The sequence below is a fragment of the Mugil cephalus genome, chromosome 7 (assembly GCF_022458985.1).
Source record: "Mugil cephalus isolate CIBA_MC_2020 chromosome 7, CIBA_Mcephalus_1.1, whole genome shotgun sequence".
In the NCBI taxonomy this organism is placed as follows: Eukaryota; Metazoa; Chordata; class Actinopteri; order Mugiliformes; family Mugilidae; genus Mugil; species Mugil cephalus.
This window is the reverse complement of record NC_061776.1, coordinates 18,515,033-18,535,208: the sequence shown is the minus strand read 5'-3', so window position 1 is coordinate 18,535,208 and position 20,176 is coordinate 18,515,033. Positions and strand designations below refer to the sequence as shown.

The following is a 20,176-nucleotide window of genomic DNA, read 5'->3' as shown; positions in this document are numbered from 1 at the left end:
CGGTTGAAGTGAGAAACAAAGTTCGAAGCCTTTAATTAGTGTTTACAAGCCCTGGGAGATGAAGACGAAGGTGTAAGCGGTGCAGCGTCCTCCTTCATCAGTGGCTTTTGGAGTGTGAAAGACGATGATGGATAATGATGAATGATTAATAGATAGCTGGTTTCACTTTTGACTGCTTCAGCAGTGTTAAAGGCTGTCATCACTTCCCTCTGGGATGCAAATCTCTGATCTATGGACACCACAGAAAGAGTGGATTTATGCTCGGTGACGATGATGAGACTGAGGAGGAAGGCGTCAGTGATGTTCGTCATGCGTTCATCATGTGTGAATGCACCCAGATTGACCTATGTGGGTGTAATAGGGGTTCAGTAATGGAATGCTGCTAGCTCATCCATGTTATCTGTAATTAGCATAGTACTAAAAGACTGGTTCAGTGCTGATATGAGACTTTTATTTCTCTGCCAAATGACAATTAGTCCTTGATAGGTTTTTGTCTCTTTCTCTTGCTTTTGTTCTGCTCTCTAATTTGTTTGTGCTCCCGCGTAGATGAAGACCCAGATAGTGCCGTGGACGACAGAGACAGCGACTATCGCAGTGAAACCAGTAACAGCATCCCCCCTCCCTACTACAGCACATCCCAGCCCAACGCCTCCGTCCACCAGTATCCCATCAGCCACCAGCACCGCGGCTCCAGAAGCGTCTCTTACCCACGCTCTGGCAACAGTCAGGACCTCGACTACCAAAACCAGAGAACTGTCAGGTGTGTTCCCGCTTCAGTTTATGTTTATTATCTGTTACATTTTTTAGAATGCACATTACTTTAAGTATCTGAATCAGATCCACACTAAATAAGTCGTAGGCTCCGTGTAGATGCCTTGTGGGAGTATGAACCCAGGTTTAGCCTGGGAAATGGGCAGTAACTTATTGTGGCAAATGTCAGTTATCTTTCATAGATTTTGCTGTGTAACATTTCAGTCAATCTTGTGATGTCCTGGCTCCTGTTCATTTATTTCCATTAATCTTGGGGCAGTTTAAGTCTAATGTTTTAACCAACTAACTGCTGCAACACAACACAGTGCAAGAGTGACTTAGTGGTAAGGTTTAGCTTAACTATAGCCCTTTTTCACAACACACATTTAAACCTTTCACCGCCAGAAAAGCTCAGGCATTACAGAAATGTTAGATCGATGATAGTCCAGTGACAGTGCCATGACAGTGTGACACTGAGCCAATATTCACAATACCAGGAATCGAATTCAGCATCGGTTAGAGGCATTTTCTCATCTTTTATTCAGGTAAAGGTACAAGTAAACACTCATGTAAAGTACAAGCACGTCACTACTTAAGTTTTTTTTTTTTAAATGATTTACATGTGTGCCTTTCATACTGTAACTGTCAAAATGACAGCTGTTAAAAAGACATGTTAATGAATTAATACAGAATACAGCCAATCTACAAACTCTTTGTCTCTGTCACAGTTGTATACAATATTGCTACATTTCTCTGCATTTATTGACACATTTTTCACAATCTGAGAATGAAAATATGCATCCACCCACCTCTTTCTTTATGAATTACTCAGCTGACAATCTAATGGTCAATGCTGCACATAAGATTAGCTGCTCGTGAGAGTGTATTGGACAAGGCAACCTCCTCACACCCCTGCCCATTCTTCTTCATCTCCTCCTCTCAGCGCTCTACCCTCCCTCCCTCCCTCCCTCCCTCGCTGCACTCTCTTCTATTTTGTGTCTGTGCTCACCACTCCCTTCCTGTCTTTACTATCTCTCTCATCCATCCTCCCTTCCCTCTGTGCCTCCTTTTCTGTTTTTAATAACCTCATTCATCAAGTAGTATAAATACTCTTTCCCTGTTTGTTGCATTTCCTGATCCTTTTTCTTCTGTCAGCTTTCTGGAGGCTGCTACCCTTTCTGTTCTGCTCTATTTCTTGCTACTTGTCTGGCACTCTTGTATCACCGGTGCAATTCATTGATTAGCCATCAGCACTGTTCCTGGCCATCACCAGGCATGCAGAAAAGGTTTTTAGCAGGCTTGTCCGGTAGAGTACAGAATGTACAAGCCGTAACATGGTCTAATAATATGATGCTTGATAAGCATTGCTCATGAAGTAAATCCTTTATAGCACACAATGTGCTGTACCCTCTTAACACTCTATAACCCTCTTTTGTACTTTTGGTTCTCTTGTGGGCATGTTGTTGCCTTACATTGTAACACTGACATCTCCTCTCCTCTCTCCAGTCCCACCGGGAGCTATGCATCCTCTGCAGAGCTCAGCCGGTGCAGCAGTCAGCTGAGCGAGGAAGACTACGGTGGTGAGTACGGAGAGAGGGACCCGTATGATGAGAATGACTCCTACCACTCCTGCCACTCCTCGGTTAGCTACAGTAAAGGCTCTCCAGACTGGGACCCCGATGAGACCCAGGGGGCGTACAGCGACGAGGGCGGCTACAGCAAAGACGGAGGAGAGGAGGTGGCTTTGTACGAGGAGGATGACGGAGGTTTGTATGAGGGGGAAGAGGAAGGCCTCTATGAGGACGAGGAGATAATGTATGACGATGAAGATTTGTACAATCTGGATGGGACGCTCAGCGAGGACATGGAGCCACCGTTCACCCCTACTCCGACGTCGACCGCCCCCCCGACGCTTGACGTGCCGAACTCGAGACCTCCGCTGGAGAAACAACCCTCTCTACACCAACAGCAGCCTCCTTCTCAACCCCCGAACCAGACACCCAACCAGACTCATCCTCCTGGGACGGCGCCAACAGCACAGCCTCCTTCTGGTCAGCAGACAGCCCAACCACCTAAACAGCCCCCGACACAACCTCAGCCGCAACCAGCACCATCTGCCACTTCCTTCTTCTCAATGGCCAAACCTCTAACCGCTGCAGTCACCGGATTAGCTTCGAGTTTCCTGTCTTCCGTTCCCGCCGCGCAGCCGGCCCAGTCTCACCCTCAAGCATCAGCTGTGTCCCAACAACACCCGCCCGCTGCTGTCAGCAGTGTCCCTCCATCCCACCCCTCCACCATGGCTAACTCGTCCTCCCAGCCTCCCTCCACCGCCACAGGCCCTTCTTCACAACAGACCCCGTCTTCTGCATCTCATCATAACCAGCTCAACGATTCTGCCACCGCGCAGCCAGATGTTATTGAAGACAAAGCTCCCTCCCTGGAGGAAGAGCCTTGGCTAGAAGAGGAGATGATGTTGGAGGAGGAAGCCAGGACTCCCCCTGTTCAACCTGAGGAGAAGCTTTCGATGGAGGAGAAAGAGGAGCATTTCGAAGAGAGCAGACAGCCGACGCCAGAAGAGGAACCAGAGATGCCACCTGAGAGGTAGGAGTGATGGTCGAAATGGAATGAGATCGATGAACTCAATCAACAACAGAAATAGACTTGAACAGAATCAATAACCCACAGTTGCAAGAAGTATATCAGAGAAAGACATTTTTGATAAAAAAAAATAAAATGTGTTTTTTGCTTTTAGTCCTCCAGTAATAGAGGAGCCCAAGGAGCCGGTTGATCCAGCGGTCCGAGCCAAAGAGAACTGGCTAAGGCTCTACAACAAGGTCTTAGAGCAGCTTCGAGAGGTAAGTGCACCAAATAATCCCGGTCCCAGCTCAAGTCGGACAGCCGTCCTCTCCAGTCCTCCACAACCATCCAATTCAGGCTCCAAACTGTAGGCCTGATCCAGCTCCAGCCTGTAATCTCAAAGACACCTAAGTTCAAGAGACTCTAAAAGCATCTACCAAGTTTTTGAAATATATATGTGATGTGCATTATTAATGTGCAGAGACAGGGTACATGCACTAATGTCTTCAGTTCTATTTTGATAGCAATTTTTGCAAGACACCAGAAAGCAGACGTAATGTGTTTCATATTCTATAATTGATGTTTTGGATTTTGTTTGGATGCAGCACCACACCACTGCTTGACAAAACTGCTTGATTTAGTTGGACGCATTTAGTTTTGCTTGGTCGGTTTTCACTTTGCATATTTTATTTGCACATTATGTTGCTGTTCATTACATTTGAATTCAGTTGTGCAAAGAATTAATCACTGGCTTCGATGTTTATGTTGATGTGTGTCACGTTCCGTTTTTGGACGTTTGGCTTCCTTTCCCTTGTCTTTATTTTTTGTTTGTTTGTGGCGACCCAATTTGTTTTCTTTCCAGTTTCATGTCATTGCCATAGTGACACTCACATGCACTTTGCTCGGCCATCATTGGAGCATGCAGACAGGTAGGTACAATCTGAGTGACTGCTTGAGAGAGAGAAGGAATTGCATTTGGTCAAAGTCATCGCTGTCTATAAATATGCACTCTCACTTTGTTCATTCACATTCACCACAATTTGATCTTTTCTGTCGTATCTTGCAAAGCCTGTCCTCAAGTCTCTTTGAAATTTTAAGCAAAAGTTATTTACATGTTTACATCATGAATATTATCATCGAATTATGTGTTTCCTCACTGTGGGTTAAATCAAAGGATTATCTTAAAATTAATAAGAGTAACAGTAAGTGAAAAACTGGTTAGCTTTTTGGTTTGCTCTCTGTGCATCTTGTACATAAAACAGAAAAACACACAGTTTTAAACTCACACTGAACACTTTCTATGTTGATACAATGACAATGATTATATAACTCACTCTAATGAGGCATCCTTGTTTATTAACATTAGGAAAGCTGAAGGGACACAGTTAAGACGGGTTTTCTCTTATTTTAACCTTTCCTGTCTGTCTCAGGCTCGAGGAGAAACCTCCAGCTCGCTGTGGTTCGGTAAAGGAGGGTGAGTGTCTTCCTGTAATTTACTTTTTCTTACATGATGCCCACGATATATCACACAGCATAAGTTAAGCAGTAACTCCTGGAATGTAAAGTTATATTTAGCTTATTGGGGAAATCTGCCAGCGTTGCTTATGACTGAAAACGCCCGTCTTCAGCCTGGGAATCCTCCATTCTATTTCATTCTGATCCACAGGCTCATCCAGCTTGTGGCATTTAGCCAGTGAGCACTGAACAGTGCTGGGCTGCCCTGACTTAGCTGGCAGGTCATTTGTAGATGAGGCAGACCTCAGAGTGGGACTCGGGCTGCATACTGAACAAGTGCTAAGTTAGCCAAATAGAAGCCCAGCAATTATACCCTGGTGTGTGGAGTGTCATGCCCACTATTTGAGACGAGGCAGCCGGTGTAATTAAACTCTCTAGTGAAGTCCTTGAGAAGTCCTTGACTGGCTTAGCATCAGAAACAGAGAGAAATACATTCGTCCCTTGGTGGCAGCACATGGTTTCACTGTAAGACGTGTTGATGATTGTTTAATCAGTCGAAGATACCGATGAGAAAATGAACTGACGTGCAATCTTTCATGGTTTTCCTGTTCAGAATGGGAGGAGCACTCTACAGTATTGACAGCATGCCTGACCTTCGCAAGAGGAAAGCCATTCCTCTGGTCAGAGATCTGGTGAGAAATAGCTCAAATATACACAAACTGTTCTGACTTTCACTCCTTCCACAGCTGCATTTCATTTGTTGATGTATTAAATGTTTGCATAACTGTTGTATTAATAAAACTGTGGTAATTAATCAGTGTAGTTACAGTTTTATTCTAGATTTTAGGATGTACGTGTCCAGTTTATAAGGACGTATATCAACACACATCTGTGTCTTATGCATTTTTGTCTGCTTTAACCCTTCTCCTGTGCTCCATCCTTGCCTGGCCTCATTAGGCGATGGTGAGTATTTGTTGATCCATAAAAATATCAGTCAAATAAAACTTTGATTGCAGTTCTAAAACACTCATTCTTCTGTTTGCCCTCACAGTCTCTGGTGCAGAACTCACGTAAAGCTGGAATCACCTCAGCCATGGCTTCCACCACCCTCGGCAATGAAGAGCTGGTAGGTTTTTCTCTTACACATTCTCTTCACATTCGCTTCGTACGTTTAATCACTTTCCGAATCAAACTTTCATGTTTTTTTTCTCCTTGGCACTTGCAGAAGAGCCATGTTTATAAAAAGACCCTGCAGGCGCTCATCTACCCCATCTCCTCCACCACACCGCACAACTTTGAGGTGTGGACAGCCACCACCCCCACCTACTGCTACGAATGTGAGGGACTGCTGTGGGGAATCGCACGTCAAGGCATGCGCTGCTCTGAGTGTGGCGTCAAATGCCACGAAAAATGCCAGGATCTGCTCAACGCCGACTGTCTGCAGAGTAAGGGCGCGCTAATCTTTGCACACGTGAACATGAGCTGTTAAACGCACATATCTGTCTCGACACAGGTACACATGCACCCGGCCCTCCTCACAAACCTAAAACTATTTTAGCTCCTTCTCTGTATCCTTCTGCCCGATTGACATCCCATTATTCTTGTCCTCTATCCACTCTCACATTCTCCTCCCTCTTCCTGTCCAATTTATCTCCTGAGTAATGTGCTGTCATACGCCTGCTTCTTTTTCTCTCTCTCTTCTACACGTAGCCTTGCTTCCATGCCGCTTTGGCTAATTCAGCTCAACAAGGGGTGACTTATTCAATCCCTGATTTTAGAGTCAGTCTGTGCAATTCTTAATTTGTCTCTCCTGGGTCCAAAGACTGTTTTAAGCTGTTGACCCCATGAACATCTGTTGGTCTTCAACACTTGGTTACACGTGGGGTTTGATCCCAGACCAAGAAATGTCCAAATGTTTTGAAACTGATGTCATTTTTGTATTAACTTCGCACTCAGAAACGATAAGCGATAAATTGCTGGTCATATTGCCTTGCATGTGCATTCACACTGTCAACCTTTCTTTCTACATCCCCTCTTTATCTTTCTGTCTCATCAGGAGCTGCAGAGAAGAGCTCCAAGCACGGCGCAGAGGACCGCACCCAGAGTATCATCATGGTTTTGAAGGACCGCATGAAGATCAGAGAGAGAAATAAGCCAGAGATCTTTGAGCTGATCCAGGAAGTGTTCGCCCTCGACAAAACAACACACGCGACTCACATGAAGCAGATCAAGCAGAGCGTCCTTGATGGGACCTCCAAATGGTCTGCCAAGATCAGCATCACAGGTAAACCTAAGTTCACGCTTCTTCCCTTATCTGGGTCAAATGTAGAGAGTCACACTTTTTAATTACTGAGTAAAAGATTATATTTAATTGGAAGCATAAAAAGATAAAAACATACTTCATTATAGACTGTTAAGATCTTTGATTAAATGTCTCTTTGTCTCTTGACTCTTCTTCAGTGGTATGTGCTCAGGGCCTTCAGGCTAAAGACAAAACTGGCTCCAGCGACCCATATGTAACTGTTCAAGTTGGGAAGACCAAGAAGAGGACCAAGACCATCTACGGAAACCTCAACCCCGTCTGGGAAGAGAACTTTCACTTGTGAGTACAGTGGAAAGCTGTAAAACCCTCAACTGCTGATGTTATTTTATGTTCATTTGTCTTATATCTTAGAAACATTATTGTTAGATTCACCATTTTTAAAGTTTTTTTGTTACTCAAAGGCCACGCAGTACATGGGATGTATTTTCCCTTGTTCTTTGGCAAACCTGATGTCTGTCTCTGCCTTATCCAGCGAATGCCACAACTCATCTGACCGCATCAAGGTCCGTGTGTGGGACGAGGACGATGACATCAAGTCTCGTGTGAAGCAGAGGTTCAAGCGTGAGAGTGACGACTTCCTGGGTCAAACCATCATTGAAGTCCGCACTCTGAGCGGGGAGATGGATGTGTGGTACAACTTGGGTGAGTTTTGTGAAATGGCAATAGAGAATAGGAAGTGAAAAGGACGAACACATATGTGAGACAATACAGCACGAGAATCGTGGTGTTTGTCTGTTGTAGATAAATGTGATTCTGAGGAGCCATGCGTATCTTTCATGTGACAGACAAGAGAACGGATAAGTCTGCTGTGTCAGGAGCCATTCGGATGCACATCAGTGTGGAGATCAAAGGAGAAGAGACGGTGGCTCCTTACCATGTCCAGTACACATGTCTTCATGAGGTCAGTCTGACTGAAAACCCTTCACATGTCTTCGTGATTATTTGCATTTAGTCTTGGATAAAACATTAACTATGTAACACAAACGGCTATCCCAATTCAGAAACTTTTCAGTTTAATACTGGGCTCATATTTCCATTATCAGTTTCCTTCTTTATGAGAAATAAAAAGACCAACATTAGGTGTTAGAACAGGTCAACAAAATCATCTGGAATTATTGGTGCAATGATAACATTATTTTTAATATTGATTATTAAGCACTTGAAGTGACTTAAGTTACTACTCATACAACAACATGTACTGCTTGTTATAATAATGACTCAAACACGTACCCGTCTTTTGTTGTGTTCAGCATCTGTTCCAGTACACCACCGAGGAACAAAATGGCGGTGTAGTGAAGATTCCTGATGCCAAAGGAGACGATGCCTGGAAGGTCTACTTTGAGGAGACAGCTCAGGAGATCGTGGACGAGTTTGCAATGAGATACGGAGTAGAGTCCATCTACCAGGCCATGACGTCAGTACCTCAAGCATCACTCTGAATGTGTAGATTAAATAGGAGGAAGCTGAATAATGACTATAAATTATCATGAGATAATATCTATGAATCAATATGATGGTTTGACAAGCAAATGTAGTTCTAAATGTTTGTTTATCCGCTTTTTACCACACAGACACTTTGCCTGCTTATCATCTAAGTACATGTGCCCAGGAGTTCCAGCTGTGATGAGCACCCTACTTGCTAACATCAACGCTTACTACGCACACACCACCCAGTCCTCCAACAATGTTTCTGCGTCTGACAGATTTGCTGCATCCAACTTTGGCGTGAGTCCCTGAAAATGCTTTGTAGTGTAACAGTATTACAGAGGAGTTATATGCTATAATAGAACATAACATGTAAAGGTTCCCAGTAGCTCAGGACATGAAGCATGATGGTATATTCAGAAAAGATAAAAATAAAAGCAACTGGACTTTGTATTTTCAAAGTAGCTGAAGATTTTGACAATTAATGGATTGTTAGTACCACACATTAGGTTAAAAACAAACAGGATTAATCCGTACAGATTCCTCCAGGTGAGTATTAGGATGGAAACAGACTCTAGTCATGTGAATTACAGATGTTCCTAATAAAACTTGAACTCCCCAAATATATTTTAGAAATGAAGAAGTCAGAGATGGATGAGTGGTGAAAATGTCATCCAGTTGCCTTTGCGTTTGCTCATTAAAAAAAAAGTCTTGCTCCTGATCCCTTCAGGGCTTTTTAACGTGTCCCGTCCTTCTTTACCAAACCTCCAGTCAGCTGAGCCACGTCAGATCTTTGGGTTTACATAGGAAAATAGCAGGTATCAGCCGCGCTCTGTTTCTGAGCAGTTTGTTCTATGATCTTTTCCCTTTTCAGAAGGAGAGGTTTGTCAAACTTCTGGATCAGCTGCACAACTCCCTGAGGATCGACCTGTCCATGTATCGGGTATTTAACACGTCTCTTTTTCTAGACTTCTTTCAATATGTATTATCTAGTATTACGTCACTGTTCCGACAATGAGCACGTTTTTAACCCGAGTTAAAAGTCTCTTATGAGTTTCTGTACTTGCCTGTGCTCTCAGAACAACTTCCCTGCTAGTAGTCCGGAAAGACTACAAGACCTGAAGTCTACTGTTGACCTGCTGACTAGCATCACATTCTTCAGGATGAAGGTGGGATTAAATGTTTCTTTTATTTTCATTTCTTTCAAAACTGAACAAATTTCCTGAATTTTCTGTAACATAGCCCAAGGCATATATTGAGAATTAGCTTAACATTAACCTATCTAAACTGATGCTATCAGTGTGTGTGTGTGTGTGTGTGTGTGTGTGTGTGTGTGTCCATGTATATATGAGAATATTAATGTATTTTCTGTGCCTTTATGGTTAAATTCCCTGTGTTCTAACCTCCTCATGTCTTATAGATGCTCTCAAGTGTTTTCCATTCACCCATATGCTTTGTTATGTTTATGATCAGGTCCAGGAGCTGCAGAGTCCCCCCAGGGCGAGTCAGGTGGTGAAGGATTGTGTAAAAGCCTGTCTCAACTCCACCTACGAGTACATTTTCAACAACTGCCACGATCTCTACAACAGGGAATACCAGACAGACCCTGTAAGTTTGTGTGTCTGTGTGTGTGTCTCCGTTTGTACAGATGTCTACTGTGCTACTACAAAGAATTTCCTGATGGATGCAGCTGTTAGGATATAAATCAACAACCTCCTTCTCTTTCCAGTCAAAAGCAGTCCCTCCAGATGAGCAGGGGCCCAGCGTCAAAAACCTGGACTTCTGGTCGAAACTCATCACCCTCATCGTCTCCATCATAGAGGAGGATAAAAACTCATACACTCCTTGCCTTAATCAGTGAGTGTGCGCTCAAGACATGGGGCTAATTTTTTCTACTGTACCATGCACAGGAAATATTTGAAATGTTATAGGAGAGCTGCATGTGATTTATTGAAATAAATATGAAGAACGACACAGAGATATGAGGAGAGGAGTTTCAAAGCAATAAGGAAAACAAAAACAGGTCAAACAGACGTGTGTGGTGGGTGGGAGTAGTTTGAATTAAGTGCAGAGGAGGCGCTCATAGAGTTACATAAAACTGGTTTGACTTGTTAAATATTACAGTAGCATTACTGGATGTAGACTTTGATTAAATGTACTGATTTCTCTTATAGGTTTCCTCAAGAACTCAATGTGGGCAAGATCAGCGCGGAGGTCATGTGGAACATGTTTGCACAAGATATGAAATACGCCATGGAGGGTACGTTTGAGAGCGTGTGTTGTTGCTGAGGTCAGACGGAGAAATATGCGTGTGTGTGTTTTTATAATTAGCAGAAAGAGCGAGTGAAACATCTAACTCTCGCAATTCTTTCTTTCTCTTTGATATTCAGAGCATGAGAAGCAACGCCTGTGTAAAAGTGCAGATTATATGAATTTGCACTTCAAGGTGAAGTGGCTCTATAATGAGTACTGCAAGGAGCTGGCCACCTTCCAGAAGCATGTACCTGAATACCCGGCGTGAGTGTTTTTCTTTTCAGCCGCGCACTTTAGCTGATAACTTTTACCACCGTGGAGATTTATGTTGCTCCCTCTCATTTTCTCATTTCATGCAGCTGGTTTGAGCCGTTTGTTGTCATGTGGTTGGACGAGAACGAGGAAGTGTCCAGGGATTTTCTCCACGGAGCGCTGGAGAGGGACAAAAAAGACGGGGTAACTGTTTTGATCTGCAATCTTAACACGTAACATGCATGCTGTCATATTTCCAGGTCTAGTTACAAGAGAGAAAAGAATGGTTCATTAAAGAAAAGAAACAGATGTGGAAGACCAAAGTTGAACTAAAATTCAGCAGTTGAATTCTGCTGAGGCAGCAATGAATACGTTACGAAAGCTTTAATGTGACCTGTACCTGTAGCGCCCCCTCTCCCCATGTGTTCATGCATTTATCATGCAAATTCACAATGTTCTCATCATCTCTCCAACTCAGCACATTCCAAGCTGAGAAGAGCAGGTTGAGGGCCTCGGGGTAATCAATACTGACTCAATACCAAATGCAAGTGAAGAAAAAAAAAAAAAAAACTCCACTGCAGAACAGAGCAGGTGTATAAGTCGATGAATACACACACACACACACACACATCACGCAGTGTATCGCACTCGCTCTTCGCTCACGCCTACACATCCGCACAGCAAGAGGGTCGATACAAAGCAGCTGAAGATTCTCCCAGCTCATATGTCAGGGATCCTTTGGGTCCAATTACTGTCGCCTGAGGCAGTTTCCGCTTTCCTGTGTCAGCGAAACAGCAGTCCCAGAGCTCCGTCACATACCATAACACTGTTAACTTCTGGGCTAATGGCCGGCTGTTAACGAGGGCCCCGTTTCCCATCATAACACTGATCACCTCCATCACTGTGCTACGAATCACTTCACAAATCTTTTGATTACGGTCACATGCAGCTGAAGCGGTTTCATTGTCCCTGGTGTGTTACCGTCCTGTGAACTTCTCCCATGAGTGGCCTTTCTGGGGTATCGAACTCCTTTCTGTCGGCGTTGGTCGTTGCCGCGGCGTCTCACCAGGAAACGGCTTCTTACAGTTTTCCCTCTTGTCCCGTTCTTTCTTCCCGTCCTCCAGTTCCAGGTCACGTCGGAGCACGCTTTGTTCTCCTGCTCGGTGGTGGACGTGTTCTCTCAGCTCAATCAGAGCTTTGAAATCATCCGCAAGCTGGAGTGTCCCGACCCTCAGATCGTTGGCAACTACATGAAGAGATTCGCCAAGGTGACTCTCAACTCCTAATTCTCTCCCAGAACGCTAATGTAACATATTTCTTATGGCAATTTTGCGTCTTTCATTGTTTCTGTCTTTCAGACTATCGGCAACGTCCTGCTGTCTTACGCTGACATCATAGCAAAGGACTTTCCGAATCATGTCAAGAAAGAGAAAGTGGTAGGTAATATTTCCCAGTGGAACACAGGAGTTTGAGTTCAGTGCATGAGGCCAAGTTGACAGTAATCTGCTCTTTAGTGTAATAGCTGTGTCCAGGTTGAAGTATTCAACGTGAATTAGGGCTGTGTAATTAGCTGAATGTGGTGTAGGCTTGGGGGAGAAGTGGAGTGCACTTGTATAGAGAGCAGGATCACCCAAAGGAGCAATAATTACTGAAAACCCGGCTCCTCCTGTCCTGCGTCACTAAGAGTGTGCCAAAGAAGCAATAAAACAAAGTTAAGAGGACTAACCTTGATTGATAATAAGAAGAAGCCCTGGAGCAGGCGGGGAAATGGAGGGAGAGGGTGTGAAAGAGACGGGAGTGTGTGTGTCATGAGTTTCTCTTTCTCCCCACAGCCATGTATCATAATCAACAACATCCAGCAGCTCAGAGTCCAGTTGGAGAAGATGTTTGAGGCCATGGGAGGCAAAGATGTGAGTTTCCATGCATGTTGTCTTTGTTATGGTTGCACTAACATGACGTGGCCGTCGCACTCATCACTGGCGTCTTCTTCCAGCTCAACGTGGAGGCCAGCGACTTCCTGAAGGAGCTGCAGAACAAACTCAACAGTGTCATGGACGACCTCAGCCGCATCTTTGCCGTCAGGTGGGTGTGTCTGTTGGATTTCTGCTGGAAACCTTCAACGAGCTGCAACCGGTTTCTGCAGCTGATTTCAAAATCTGTTTTTATGTTTTTCTTTTTTTTGTGTGTGGTTACAGTTTCCAGCCCCAGATTGAGGATAATGTGAGACAAATGGGGGACATTTTAGCCCAAGTCAAAGGTCAGACGGTCCCAGCCAACGGCAGCGTAGTGCAGGAAGCTGACAACGTCCTGCAGCCTATCATGGACTTCCTGGACAGCAAGTATGGCTGGATACTCGATATCATTCACATTTAAGAACTAAGATCTTTTTCTTCTTCCTTTTCATTTGAATTCTCTTTGTTTTGGGTTTTAGCTTGTCGCTGTTTGCCAAGATCTGTGAGAAGACCGTCCTGAAGAGAGTGCTGAAGGAACTGTGGAAACTGGTGATGAACACCATGGAGAAAACCATCGTGCTTCCAACACTTACTGACCAGACGGTATGTCATGAAAGAAGACTCACTCCTCTGGTCCTCACCATTATCTTCCTCCCTGTCTCTAAAATTCAGAGCTTTTCATTGCTGTCTTACACTGCGACTGAACATTAACCCATCTATCCTGCCGTTTCCCCATTCTCGCTCTCGTTCTTTCTTTCTTAGGTTATTGTAAGTATGTGTCTGTAGCTTCTGCAAGCATGAAGAAACACTCTGTTTTAACAGGAACCTGAACACCACCGTAGCCTCTCAGCAATACTGACTGACTGTACACTAAAGCACTTACACCTTATTACTGTCCCTCCTTGAAAGATACCCTCAAGATGTAGCTTGTTCATTCTGTTTGTTGATGTATTTCTCACTCAGATCTACATACGTGCATAAATCAATATAAAGTTCTACTCTTTTCCCCTTCACTCACCTCTCACTGTGCAAATCTTCCTCACCTGCACATCTGAAACACCTCTGCTTTGTTTCTGTTCGCTCTGTCCTCACATGTGAGTGTGTGTCTCTCTCGTTGACAGGGCACTCAGATGATCTTCAATGCTGCTAAGGAGTTGGGTCAGCTTTCCAAGCTTAAGGTGATGAAAACACAACAGATGGAATTAAATGGATATTAAATTTCAACAGGAGATGTTGTACAGACTGACCGTTTTGTTTTGTTGTGTTCTCCAGGAGCACATGGGCCGAGAGGAGGCCAAAGCTCTGACTCCTAAACAGTGTGCGGTCATAGAACTGGCACTGGACACTATTAAGGTAAGATGCTGTTCACATGCTCACTTAAATGAAAAAGAAAAAATATACTGTGATTTAATATTAAAAATATATTTAAAAAAAAGTGAAACCAGAAACTATCACTTGATATTTGTGATCCCCTCACACTTTACTTGATACCTTTGCCTTGTTTAAACTATAGGATCAAAACACCGCGCAGCTATTTCAAGGCGTTTGCATTTAAAAGGTTCAAACTGTGTACGCAACAACTCTGTTGCACACTGCAACGCAGTTTTGTGTCACCTCTTGGAGCTCCATCAGTTCTCCACAATACATGTGTGTTAATCACCATATTTGTCACGCAGCAATACTTCCATGCAGGCGGCGTGGGCCTGAAGAAAACCTTCTTGGAAAAGAGTCCAGATCTGGCGTCTCTGCGCTACGCTCTGTCTCTGTACACGCAGGCCACGGACAAGCTCATCAGGAAGTTCGTCCTCTCACAGAACGCTCAGGGTACGACTTCAGACGCTTACAGCGCACACACACACACACTCATTATTTCCCGAGCTGTCTTCAAACAGCTCCACTGCTTCTTCTTTCTGCTACTGTGTTTTATGGGATTAAATGGGATTAAATTGAATAAATTGCCTGCAGAGTTTTGTGAACGCGTTTAACTCATTGAGTCACTGTAACGGTACCGAGCTACATACTGTTTAAATTCTCTAGTTGTGGTTGTACCAAGTATCTAACTTAAAGTCTACAGACGGATTTTAGATCAGACATATTTCATAACATGTTGCTCGAGGATAGTAGAATTCATCAGCCGTGTTCACTTCTGTTTATAGAACTAATAAAAGTCTATTTGTTTTTGAGATGCACTCATGAACATCTCCTCTCGCTGACTTTTACCTCTAACTTCCTTCTGTGTCTCCTCAGTCCACGGAGGGAAAGGAGTCAGGTACACGGCCAATGAAGACACGCCACCAGAGAAAGGTACGTGTGTGTGTGTGTGTGTGTGTGTGTGTGTGTGTGTGTGTGTGTGTGTGTGTGTGTGTGTGTGTGTTCTCCTTCACGGCCCACAGCACCACCTAAGTTTGTGCTCAGACCTCTTTTTATACCAACGACGACTCGAGCAGCGTTGGCTCCTGCCGCTCCTCAGAACTCCCGCTCCTTTGGCTTTGTCCTCCTTTTTACTTTCTTACCTGAACTCCTTTTAGTATCTGAGTACGACACGGTGTGACTAATGCAAAGGACTATTTATGGTAGATGAAACATGTTGTATAAACTGCGGGGACACAGAAACTCTAAGGCAACAAACCAGCTGAGTGATTGAATGTAAGGGCACCAGTAACTTGATATCAAGTTTAATTTTCTAGACACATAAAGAACTAATCATGCATAAGTTAATGGAAAGGAGTTTTTTTCCAAATTAATCATTTTTTCCTTCAGTATCAATAGTGTCTATAGTGAATTATAACCTGATACAGCACCACAGTCTGCTATTCACTAATAGATCTGGCACAAACGCTGCTTCGCCCCAGCCAAGTCATGCTCATCTGATCATCACAAAGAACCTATGTGCGCATTAGTGTGTGTGTGAGTGCATTAGTGTGTGTGTTGCATCTGCGTGCTTAAATTTAGTTCACAATGTGCTGATGCATCATAACTCTGCAAGTCATATATCTCAGCTGTGCTGTATGGAGGACTGCAGAAAACTCCGTTAATGGCCGTGAAAAGATAAAGTGGAACACAGTGCTCACAAAAACACAGTTAACCGACTAACAACTGCTTCTCTACAGCGTCTGGCGTGGATGCGGTCGGCGAGGTGATCATGCACGTGGATATTTTACCCCAGCCGAACGGAGAGCACAAGATCAGTGTGAAAGGTAAAGAGGCCGAGCAGACGGCGCTGCTGTGCACTCTGAGGTCTGCGCTCCTTCCACCTCCCGCCTTCGTTAACCTATTTTCTCCTTTCAGTGGTTGCTGCTAATGACCTGAAATGGAAAGCACAGGGCTTCAGGCCTTTTGTGGAAGTCTACATCATCGGCCCTCACCTCAGCGACAAGAAAAGGAAATTCGCCACCAAGTCTAAGAACAACACCTGGTCCCCAAAGTTCAATGAGAGCTTCCAGTAGTGAGTGTTTCATTTGATCGTCTCGACCCTCGGCGTGATCCTTAACCTGACGACTGACGCCTGCGTTTTCTGCCCTTGTTTCAGCTCTCTGGGCACTGAGGTCGGCCCGGAAAGCTACGAGCTGCAGGTGTGCGTGAAAGACTACTGCTTCGCCCGGGAGGACCGCACCGTGGGGATGGCCGTGCTGCAGGTGAAGGACATAGCCAACAAGAACAGCGTCACCTGCTGGCTGCCGCTCGGCAGACGCGTCCACATGGACGAGACGGGCCTGACGGTGCTGCGCATCCTCTCTCAGCGCAACAACGACGACGTGGCCAAGGAGTTCGTCAAGCTCAAGTCGGACCAGCGCTCGGCCGAGGAGGGCCGCAGCTGAGCGAGGAGGGGAGCCAGGAAACACGTGTGCACAAAAAAAAAACCCAGAGAGATTCCCGAAAATACTCGACACCTACATAGATAGACGTGCAATACACAAGCACACACAGAAAAACGCTCTATTGTACATATATCTGCATACATTATGCAACATTTACATTGCAATGTTATCAATGCAAACGTGGAAGAATATGTTTATAAAAATCCGATTTAATTACGCCGCACCACTCACAGCTCATTTTAGGGATAGCCTCACGTTAGCAAGCACTCACTCGCTCTTTCCTATAACACATCACCTTTTATACGCCGTCCATTTAGATGTGGTATGACGCATCGCAGAGCAACAACAGAACCGTGTGAATAGTTTCGAGAACGACCACTTTGCACTTTTGCTTCTCTGCGTCTTCAGGAGAGCCGTCCTCGCCTGCCGTCCGTCCGTCAGTCCGTCCGCTTGCCTGCCTGACTGTGTGTCGTTCTTCCAGTCCGCCCCTGTTGTTGGCCCTGCCTACTCTCCCCCACGTTGTGATGTGTCGTGTACGTTCAGACGCGGATCTAAGATCAGATTCCCTTTCGCCCGAAAATTCCAAACACACAGCGCTGACCTTAGATCAGTGTCCAGGGGGCAACACCACTGCTAGTCCGTCCTGTAATGTACTAACGTCCTGCATGTTGACCCCAGGAACACTGTGATTCACTTTGTTATAACCATGGCAACCGTTCCCCTTCCACGTGAAAAAAAGATGGGTGCCTCCAAATATTTTATGTGTGTGAGCATGGTGCATATAACCCCGTTACAATAAGGTTTTATAAACACGACCTGACATTCTTTGTTATCGTGGAGGAGACACGCCGACAGTGGATCGCTGCTGAGCCGCCTGACATGTGACGCGCCGATAGTGGGAAAAGCTTGTCCTCACAATTTGCATTTTTAAAAATGTTTTCTTGCTTCACGTCACGACACAAACGGAGCAATACCCCAGCGTCTTACACCCCTAGAGTGCACATTAACTCCTACAAGGGCTACAGGATCAATGGACTGGGACGTCACCTTACCAACTCATTCTGTCCACGCTTGTGTTAGCAAACAGAAACACGCCGCACCACCACTCAGAGAGCCTGTCACGAGTGACGCTGTACAGGAACTGGAAATAAATCCACACGAAGCCTAAAAAGGACACTGGGGGGAACACGTTCCTCCCGATCGCCTGCACACGTATCTAAACCATCTACTTAAGGCAATAGCGGTTTGTTCGTTTGTTTGTTTGTTTGTTTGTTCCCTGAATCTCGTGGACAAACCCTGCGTGAGCGCTCCTGTGTCTTTTCTTAACGTGTGCGTGCATGTGTGTGAAGGTGTGTGAGTGTGAGTGAGTGCGTGTGTGCGTGTGTGGGCTGATTGTGACGCCTGCAAAATGGGCTTTGAGATTGTGAGCAATACATCGAACCCACACCCCCGACACGTAAGCGCTGTCACTACACCTGTGGGTCGGAGCACCTCCCGCGCCCGTCAGAGGAATGGGAAACTTATGATCACGTTGTTTTGTAAATCACTTAAGACGTTTTATTTACGGACTCATAAAATTCCCATTCCCGTTGGAAGCGTGCGACCTTTTCCTCGCGTACTTTGCATAAGAGAGAAGAAGAGTCTTTGAATTGCCTTTGGTAGGACCAAATTTGCACGAAGCAGAGCTCATGTTTATTTATTTAATTTTTAATTTTTTTTTCTAAGAATGAAGCCATCAGAGTCACCGCCAAGCATTAATGAAGTTCAAGTGTTGGTTTCAGTCACGTGCATTGACAAAACCCTTCACCTGTCCCCGTGAAGACGGTGAGCAGGCACTCGCAGTCCTCGTCCAACTCGTTTTTTTCGTGAAATGATGTCCACGGGGCGGTGAGCTACAGAGTTACCGCCCTCCCCCCCGTCACATGTTGTCTTTACTCAACACTGCTGAATGCTACCAAAAACACATCCCCCTGAATGTTACTTATCTTCAGCAGAGCCGTCTGTCTACGATCAAAGTGATAGTTTGATCCAAAACCACGACCAGTCTGGAGAACACCGACTCATACTCTTTGGTTTAGGCGTGATAATAAACGGATCGTGTTCATGATGTCTGAGTGAATAAGTCTAGTTGTCTGATTGTTGGTGACATTTAAAGGGGAACTCCACTGATTTTACACAGCGAAGTCTGTTTACAGATCCTCTATTGCAATATGGGAACGGATAAGTGTGTGTAGTCCGGAGCCTTCTCCTTATAAATACCTTACGTTGCTCAAATCTGGGTGGTTGCATCGTGGGTAATGTAGGAGACAAAGAATGTTTGGAATAAAGAAGACAGATCTCTGATTGTATCGACTGAGCTTTGATCCTTTTTTGTTTTTGTTTGTTTTATTTCCATGAGTCCAGAGGTGAGATGCTAAATCGGTGGAGCACTCCTTTAACACACGTCTACGGTCCTCGTGTGTTGTCATAGTAACCCCAGGGCTCAAGGCAAAACTCTGACATGTCAGGTAGTAGCTGAAAAAGCAACAAGAAATAACTGATCATCCAGTCTGGGGCTCGTTGGCTGCCTGCTCCACACACACGCACACACACGCACACACACGCACACACACACGCACACAGAGGTATGGATACATGCAAATACACACACACACACACACACACACACACACACACACAAACCAATGCTCAAGCACAAAAGGGCACATGTTAGATGACACACATGCATGCATGCACGCCGACACGACTCCGTGGAGACCAATGACGCCCACCCTGTGAATAGAAATCAACTACAAATGCATGATGGGAAACTTTATTGTGCCAGCACGTGTCTCTTTGATGTGACTTTTCCTTTGACTCGTTTTTACTTTCCAAAGCTATGTGATGATAACTCAGTGTTTTTTTTCCCACCCCCTCCTGTTTTTTTTTTTTTTTTTGTTTTTTTCAAAAAGGCTTGTGAATACGTCACCTGTAACCAATATGAATGTAGTGTGAACACAGAACTCGCATGAGAGAATTATTTTCTACCGAGGATGTTTCTTAATTTGTTTCTTATCATTATTGATCGTTCTTTAATGAGGATGAAGTGGAACTGGAATGCAGCCTGATTGTGATCTGCTTCCTATTAAAAGGACATTTGTGTCACAACCTAAAGGTCTCGCTGAGAGTCCCGGAGCGTGCTTCAGTCTTTCAAAGAACACGCGTCTGACGAGGTGAGAGCGCTGTTGAATTTCAACAGACGCTGCAGACGGAGACAGCAGGGCGTTGTGTTGACACAGATCTTCAGCTGGAACAACCGGCTTCCACTTCGGCGAGCACTACGTGACCTCTGACCTGTGTGTGGAAGGGGGGGAGGGGGACGCACACACACG

At 44.8% G+C, this 20,176-nt stretch overlaps 1 protein-coding gene across 1 annotated transcript in view; it reads left to right on the top strand.

The window, feature by feature from the left end:
• Positions 1–19,962, top strand: part of LOC125010107 (protein unc-13 homolog A-like) — a 29,189-nt gene extending 9,227 nt beyond the window's left edge. Inside the window, exons 9-42 of the mRNA XM_047588469.1 lie at positions 547–760; positions 2,257–3,351; positions 3,503–3,605; positions 4,758–4,801; positions 5,396–5,474; positions 5,740–5,745; positions 5,834–5,908; positions 6,008–6,227; positions 6,839–7,066; positions 7,243–7,384; positions 7,578–7,747; positions 7,891–8,006; positions 8,356–8,519; positions 8,677–8,830; positions 9,405–9,473; positions 9,610–9,699; positions 10,004–10,138; positions 10,260–10,387; positions 10,705–10,790; positions 10,921–11,047; positions 11,143–11,239; positions 12,160–12,303; positions 12,394–12,471; positions 12,868–12,945; positions 13,029–13,117; positions 13,231–13,374; positions 13,467–13,590; positions 14,109–14,165; positions 14,260–14,340; positions 14,664–14,811; positions 15,235–15,291; positions 16,098–16,184; positions 16,276–16,432; positions 16,517–19,962. Coding sequence (XP_047444425.1) covers positions 547–760; positions 2,257–3,351; positions 3,503–3,605; positions 4,758–4,801; positions 5,396–5,474; positions 5,740–5,745; positions 5,834–5,908; positions 6,008–6,227; positions 6,839–7,066; positions 7,243–7,384; positions 7,578–7,747; positions 7,891–8,006; positions 8,356–8,519; positions 8,677–8,830; positions 9,405–9,473; positions 9,610–9,699; positions 10,004–10,138; positions 10,260–10,387; positions 10,705–10,790; positions 10,921–11,047; positions 11,143–11,239; positions 12,160–12,303; positions 12,394–12,471; positions 12,868–12,945; positions 13,029–13,117; positions 13,231–13,374; positions 13,467–13,590; positions 14,109–14,165; positions 14,260–14,340; positions 14,664–14,811; positions 15,235–15,291; positions 16,098–16,184; positions 16,276–16,432; positions 16,517–16,805 — 5,075 coding nt within the window. The 3' untranslated portion in view covers positions 16,806–19,962. The remainder of the gene's footprint in view (positions 1–546; positions 761–2,256; positions 3,352–3,502; positions 3,606–4,757; positions 4,802–5,395; positions 5,475–5,739; positions 5,746–5,833; positions 5,909–6,007; positions 6,228–6,838; positions 7,067–7,242; positions 7,385–7,577; positions 7,748–7,890; positions 8,007–8,355; positions 8,520–8,676; positions 8,831–9,404; positions 9,474–9,609; positions 9,700–10,003; positions 10,139–10,259; positions 10,388–10,704; positions 10,791–10,920; positions 11,048–11,142; positions 11,240–12,159; positions 12,304–12,393; positions 12,472–12,867; positions 12,946–13,028; positions 13,118–13,230; positions 13,375–13,466; positions 13,591–14,108; positions 14,166–14,259; positions 14,341–14,663; positions 14,812–15,234; positions 15,292–16,097; positions 16,185–16,275; positions 16,433–16,516) is intronic.
• Positions 19,963–20,176: the final 214 nt, after the last annotated feature.